The 7,105-nt window shown below is 44.4% G+C and overlaps 1 protein-coding gene across 2 annotated transcripts in view; it reads right to left on the reverse strand.

Annotated features, from left to right (window-relative positions):
* The window catches only part of UNC13B (unc-13 homolog B), a gene marked incomplete at both ends in the record, with an annotated part of 48,426 nt that extends 45,447 nt beyond the window's left edge, over window positions 1-2,979 (reverse strand). For both annotated transcript variants that reach the window (XM_084238703.1, XM_084238702.1), the window contains one exon: window positions 711-2,979. In XM_084238703.1, the coding sequence (XP_084094829.1) occupies window positions 711-2,979 (2,269 nt within the window). The remainder of the gene's footprint in view (window positions 1-710) is intronic.
* Between the last annotated feature and the right edge of the window lie 4,126 nt (window positions 2,980-7,105).

The following is a 7,105-nucleotide window of genomic DNA, read 5'->3' on the forward strand; positions in this document are numbered from 1 at the left end:
TAGGTCAGCAGCCTTTAGGTAGAGATGTAAGAAAGGAATAGGACCTGTGTAGGGCAAAGTCAGATTCTGGGACAGGCTGAACACTATAAGCAGTTCCTGGACAGCTCCAAGTTGGAAATAAAGTTCTGTGTTGTCAAGTCCATTTTAGGAAGACCACAGATCAGGATAAAGGAAATTCCCACAGTCAGCTGAGAGGTGGAGAAGTTCCATCAGCTGCTGGGGAAATGGCAATCCTATCTCAGCAAGAAGTCCATGGAGAATAATTTAAAAATGCAATGTAGGTAGGATTCCTTCTCAGTTGCTCTAATGCCTATTAGCAATATGCCTTACCCCCCATGCCTGCCTTCTACCCCAAGACTACTTTACAACTGATCATCCTCAAAGTCCTGCAGCTGTAAACTTCTTATGCTCTAATATTCCTCCCTCTTTGAAAATGTATTTTCTAAAGATCCTCCCACAATCCCCTTCCCCGACCCCAACTGATTGAAAGCCCTCTAGAGACAGGAATTCTTTTCCAGTTGCTTTGGAATTCTCTCACTCCGACTCCTACAGGATTAGCTTAAAATCTATAATCAACTAATTTGGAAAGATTCAAGCTGTTGACCTCCCCCATCACCTTATGAAACTCAGCACCAAGCTGGGTCTCAGGCTGGCTAGAGGAAGGCCATATCCAGGCAGCTGTGACCCCATTAAAAAGAGACATGGAATACCTGGGTGTATGTCTTCTACAGAGAGATGGTTTGCCTTCTGCACTAGCTCGTGCAAAAGTTTTTTCTGCCTCAGTCTTTTTTCTCTTAGAACATTTTTAAAATTGTTGATGCACTTGTTGAGGTAGATGGTCTCTGCACATACTTGCTCTAGGCTTAGTCTGGTCAGCTTGGGAGATTCAGGCCTGGAACAAGCTTCATTTCCCAGACACGGAGCCAGAGCAAAACCCGTCAGTGAACATTCAAGAGGCGAATTTTTGAAAGCCAGAGAAAAGTTGCTGGGATCCTGAGAGGTTTGGTCTCCCTGTGTGGAGACACCCACTCCACCAGAGGCCACACTGAGCAAGCTCCCACTCCCCTGACTTCCAGGGCTCTCCACTGAGAAATCCGGGGCACCCCCTGTCCCAAGGAGTCTATCACTGTTCTCTGAGTGGGAACCACTCTCATTGCTTTCCAGGTCCTCAGGACTGATGGACCCACTATTCTCCAGCTTCTGGAATACTCCCTGCAGAGCTGAGCGAAACTGGTGAATTGCTCTGCCCAGTTTACTTGTGTAAAACTTGATTTCCATGTCTTCATCCTCATGTGAGCCAGAGAGACCACAAGAGGACTTTTCAAAGACATCCCTAAGGACCTGAGCAGCATGTTCCTCCTCTTCATTCAAGTCAATATGAACCATGTCACTGAAATTCTCAGGTCCTGTAGAAATTTCCTCTATCACACTGTCACAGCTCAGGGTTGTAAACCCTCTGGATTTATCTGTCAAAAGGTCCTCTAACTGCTCAGTACTCAAGATATCAAGTCTGGCTCCATAGGTTAGGAGCTTGTCCTCTGTCTTCAGCAATCCAGGCAGCAATAGGCAGCTGCCGGCCTCACTTTTATCGCAGCAGTCATTTTCTCTCTTTGCTATTTTACATGTTTCGAATCCTTGGCTGCACTGTTTGAAAACCTGGGATTTCCCAGAATCCTTCTCTTTTGAACTTAACACTAGAGAAGGTTCCTCAAATTGATGCAGGATTGACAGAGAAGTCTCTTTTCCTGTCAGTTCACCACAGCTGTTACCGATAAATTGGGATGTTCTTGATGTGCCTTTAACTTCATCCCCTGGCTTAAACACATCATTTTGCTTTGCTAAATTGTTCTTTGGAGGAAAGCAAGGAGCTTGCTGCTCAGGGGTCTGGGGTTCTCTATGCTGATTCAGAGCTCTCATTTGATATGCTTCAGTTATTTGTGCTCTGTCGCCTGTTTCCATCTGAAGAACTGGTTTATCCACATTTAAAGAATTCAAATTATGATCCTGCAATTGTTGTTGCAAAAATGATAGAGACTCCTTTGGGAGTTTCTGATAGCACTGTGGCAAAACTGGTTCTTCTCTGGTGGCAATTCGAACACCTACATTCTGCAAGAGGGAAGATTTCTGCAAAATGAAATCTCTGTGCTCTAGATGAGCAAGTTTCACAACAGTAGGCCTGGGGGCTGAGGCTTTACCTGCCCTGTAAGCCTCTTTGATGTACCTGTTGCATTGCATGCCATTAATACAGAGGTGCCTGGCCAGGAAGCTATGTACCAGCTCCATGGTATTTTCGCCGTCTTGCTCAGGAAGTCCATATAGATACAGAATGGCTTCCTGACTAGGTGTGTCCACAGAGGGCTCCTGGGCCTTTCCAACCCCATATACCTTGGCAAAGGAGCCACTGCCTGCCTGCAAGCCTTCTATTTCACTCAGAACTGAGTCTACACAGTTTGAGACTTCATCTACTGAACCCTGGACTTGGCTCAAGTGCTGCTGCAGCTCCGCAATCTCAGTTTGGAGACGGCTAATGCCTCGCAGCTCTCTCACAATATAGTCTACTATATCCCCCAGAGGCTCTTGCTGTGCATGGCTGCAACCTTGGCTGGGACCTTTAGACAAAAGGGACTTCACTTGGTTCCTCTCTGAGGGTTCTTGACAGCCTGTGGTAATGCTGGCAGGGTCCTGAAAGCCAGACCCTGAAGCACAGGCAGTGGAGTCCAGTGGAAGCTGGTTGTTGGCCTGCTGCCCAAAGCTGCAATGTTGGGCCAGGCCACCATCTTTATCCCCACCAATGGATGAGGCTATGGCCCCATAGCAAGAGGGTAGGGAGCTGTTCTCTGGTAAAGATCCAGCAGGGCCTGAGGACTTATTCTTGACACAACACACAGTCTCTGACTTAGCCTTATCTGGAGAAAGCCTGGAGGAGGGTCCCAAGGTGACCATGATTTCTTCCTCAGATTCTTGTAACAGTCGCTTCATTTTCTCCCTCAGGGCCTGAGGGACTCTGCTTTTCCTCTTATTTCTGGTCAGAATGGTTAATAGAGATTGTCTTGGAAGGTAATACACTGACCCGTTCTTTTCAGTCTATTTCTACCAATCATCACTAACTGATGCCTTGGGATTAGGCCACAGTGTTGCCATGTGTGGTCTCCAAACCTGGCACATGCCCTTGGATCCTGCAGCTAGTAAAAAAGGAAAACAGTGCACTCAGGTGAGAAATGAGCAGGAAATTTTAACCTGAATCAAGCTTTTAAGCAGGAATAAGAAAAGTACCTTCTAAGACTACAAGAGTCAAGCCTGCCCTGCCTCCCAACCATGGATTTAAAGGTTGTAGGCAGTCAGTTCTCTCTCCCTGACTTCCCACTAGACTATCTGTATAAAATCAAATGAAGTCCTTGTGTTCTGGGCAAAGCATCAGGATTAAGACAAACTCCTGGGAAGTAGGTGTAGGTGAGGTCAATGAATGACTGAATCTTTACAAAACTCAGCACAAGAATCTGGTTCAGGAATGTACAAACAGATGCGCGAATCACAAGTACAGTAAAAGACACGACATGGACATTTTCCCCCCAAAATTATTGTTTTGGTGAAGGCTTGCCAACTCAAAGGTTCATGCTTGCCTGTACCTATAGCACAAATTGTTTTTCCTTTGTTTACAACAGCAACACTTTACTTGGAGTTTACAAGTACAACACTTTACACAACATGGAGACGTGACCATGACATATTTTTAACTTATAGGGAGAAATGCTTTCTATACCTAATCCTAAAATAACATATGGGCGTAGTCACTACCAAGTGACATTTAGCATATTTAGCTCTAAACAGGCAAATGAGCAAAGGCACACATATCATGGACTCACAGCTGGGGATAAAGGATGCTTAGGCTTACCCCAGAGTCCTGAAATTCATTTAGTTGTCCCTCAGGGACTGTGCAGCCTAATCAATACACAGCTTCAGCTGTCCTGGCCCACAGAGCATCTGGTCTAATGCCTCCTTGAGAGTACTGGGTAAGTAACTTTCCAACACTGTCCTAGACTGGAGTAACAGAAGACTGCTCTTTCCCTCTGATGGGCCTGGAGAGAACAATGCATGGGACAGGTAAGAGTCAGTTATATCACAGAGGGTTCCAGGGTATTTTTGCTGTTTCCCCAAAAGATGAAGGCTAAACCTGCCATCAGTCTGCTCCTCGTGCCCTAAACAATTGACAACTGTACCACAGAGGGGGCACAATGTACTACATTTTATGAGGCGGGTATCCATTTCTTTTTCACTGGCAATATGCCAAGTGTAGGACAAGAACAGAGTGAAAAGCAGAAAGCCCAGGAATGTACTAAACCTCTCCTGCTTTACTGAATCACTCTGGGAGAGTTAAAATGTGCTGCACCTCCCCCTGCAGTGACCTTTAGGGCTAATGGCTTTCGCCACAGTCCCTAGGTCCAGCTGGGCAAGGAACCAGCACAGGGGAGTACAGCAAAGTTCCCTGAAGACATAGATAAGACAGACTTATCAAAGATAATGACCACCAGGAACCACTACAAGAATGCTACTACGAAAAAAACCTTATCTCGTCTTTCTAGAACTACAAACTTTATTCCCTTATTGTCTTTCTAAACTTCTTTCTTCTAGAAAGGTCATTGGTTGTTAATTAAAAAAAATCATATGAAATCCTTAAACAAGGCTGACTCAAATGAAACATTACTAAACCCTGCGTAATAATAATTAAAATATAGTTTAGGTGAAAAAATAGTAAAACAAAAAATGCGATTATATAGTTTAAAAACAAAACTAATGGTCTATCTACTTAAGAATGCAGCTAGGTTCAGATGTAAATCACTGCCCTGTCAATAATAAGCTAAACCCATGAGCAAGCTGATTTCGTTGATATTCATTGTTCCTATGCTTTTAGAAAACATATATATACTGGTCATGTTGTAGAATCACTTCCCCCTAACAGTCACAAACTCAAAGAAAATTACACTCAGATTTATACTCTCTCTTGAAGTGTGTCTGTTTGTCATTTCTTTCGCCGAATCCCTGACCACCCTGCACAGTCTCTCAACCCTGAGACGGCCTCATCGTTCACTGCTGTGCTAGTCCACGGCAAAAATGTATGGGCGGAAGACATGATACACTTCATCTTTTTTGACCAGAGAGGTTTTCTTCATTTCCTAGAGACATGATTTAGATTTCTGTGTTTTCTAAATCCATACTTTCTTTCCTTTTCCCAGTACTCAAGTTAATCCTTAAAGGGAAGAAAACTGCCTATGAAGAACATAAACTGTTCCCGCGAAAATTCCTTTTCTGGAAAGGGCACCATCTATAGTCCATGGGTCTGGAAGTTAAAAGCACTGTTTCCCCAGGCTGGGATTAACTAAAGAGAAATCACTAGACTTAGGATAAAGATGAAGCTGATCCTTTTTACTGGAAATAATTAGGTCAAGAACCAAGAAGCAGAAACTAGAGTAATTCCCATTTCAAGTCTTCCCTTTTCTCTAGTTCATCTAGAAACTCTATCTTATCTAGGAATTCCTCATTTAAGAACTTTACCTATCTGGAGAGGCATTGGAGAGGTTCAGCCCCTCCATTATTGCTTTACTCCAAAGTTACAAGGGACCGGGATCAGCCACACCCCTAATTTTGCCAACTCAGTCCAGTCTGTGTGTGAGGGGATGCCCTATATGCATAATAAAAACTCCTGGACTTAGTAACCAGCTGCCAAGGATGCAAAGCCCCCAGTTTTAGAACTGACTCATCAAATTCTTCCTTCTTTTCAACTACAAAATACAAAATCTGTATTTCCAAATCCATCCCTTACTTTTTCTCCAACTGTGCAATGTCTGGGTGCTTCGGGTTTGGTCTTAGCACGTGGTATTAGTTTTTCATGTTCCCGGCTAGACAAGAGCTGGAGCTGGCCATTAGCCTTTGAAGTTTGTCATAAAGGGGAACGATTGCTTATTAATGAAGATGGAAGCTCTGTGTATGATCATAGGAAACCATGAGCAAGTGCTACTAGACTGAGAATAAGGAGACTTATACCAGTGGTCTTGAATTAAACACTTTCTCTCTGTGTGTGTCTTAGTTTCTTCATTTATAAAGTACAGAAAATTACCACAGAAATACAATGAAACTAAAATTGGAGACCGGCAACTATTAAACTGTAAAGCACAGCAGTGTTGTTATTACTGACATAGTATGTCTGAGACAAAGAAGCAGGGAAATCATTATCTAAGCTATCATGCAACTACCTAATGGTTTATTTAAGTGAAACATGGCTTCTATCCCAACTCCAGATCCCAACCTTGCCAGTATCATCTAATGGTCTGAAGCAGTGCCTAGAACCTTACTATTGGAGTGTTTCTTTGTTAGTCCTGCTTTCTCACAGACGTTTTCTTTTTAAGGTAAGAAAAGGGAGGAGCAAAGCATTTAGTCTTCAACATTTTATTCATGTGAAGGGGATTGCCCTCCTCACTCAGACAGTCTGAAAGCATAAGGAAAGGGCAAATAGCCACAGAGGACACAAGCCTTTCCTTTCCAATGGTGGTGAGGCCCAACCCATAGGTTCCTTGAGGCCAGATGCTCTCTGGCTCAGATGAGGCAGTTTTTTTAGGAAGAAAAATGAAGCCAACTCTCCTCCTATTGCTTCAGCACAGGCCAGGTTAACTCAGGACCCATATGCTTCTGCCCCTTAGATCAATACCCCTATAGGGTTGGCTTAATTTCCTGGACAGTCTAGCCAGGAATCCCCTCCTATACTGTAATATTTACAACACTGGCTGGCCAGCCAGCCAGGGGGCAAATGGCTTAGTCACTGTGCTCAGAATTCTTTCCTGTGGCCTTTGGAAGAACTGAAGGGAAAGCTGCCTGATTGCCTACATTACAGACAAGTAAGAAACTTCCAATGAGAGGTGCCATAGCAACTTCTCCCAGCCCCAAATAAAAGTGCTTGCTTCCAAATTAAAAAAAAAAAAGGGGCCTCCCCAGTGGCGCAGCGGTTGAGCGCTGGGTTGCGAAGCTGCCCGCGGCCTCTGCGGTGCCGGTTCGATCCCCGGCTGCTCCCCGGCCACTGGAGGAGGGTCCCACATGGCGCGCGGACCTCTCCTGC

Source organism: Talpa europaea (assembly GCF_964194135.1).
Source record: "Talpa europaea genome assembly, chromosome: 7".
NCBI lineage: Eukaryota > Metazoa > Chordata > Mammalia > Eulipotyphla > Talpidae > Talpa > Talpa europaea.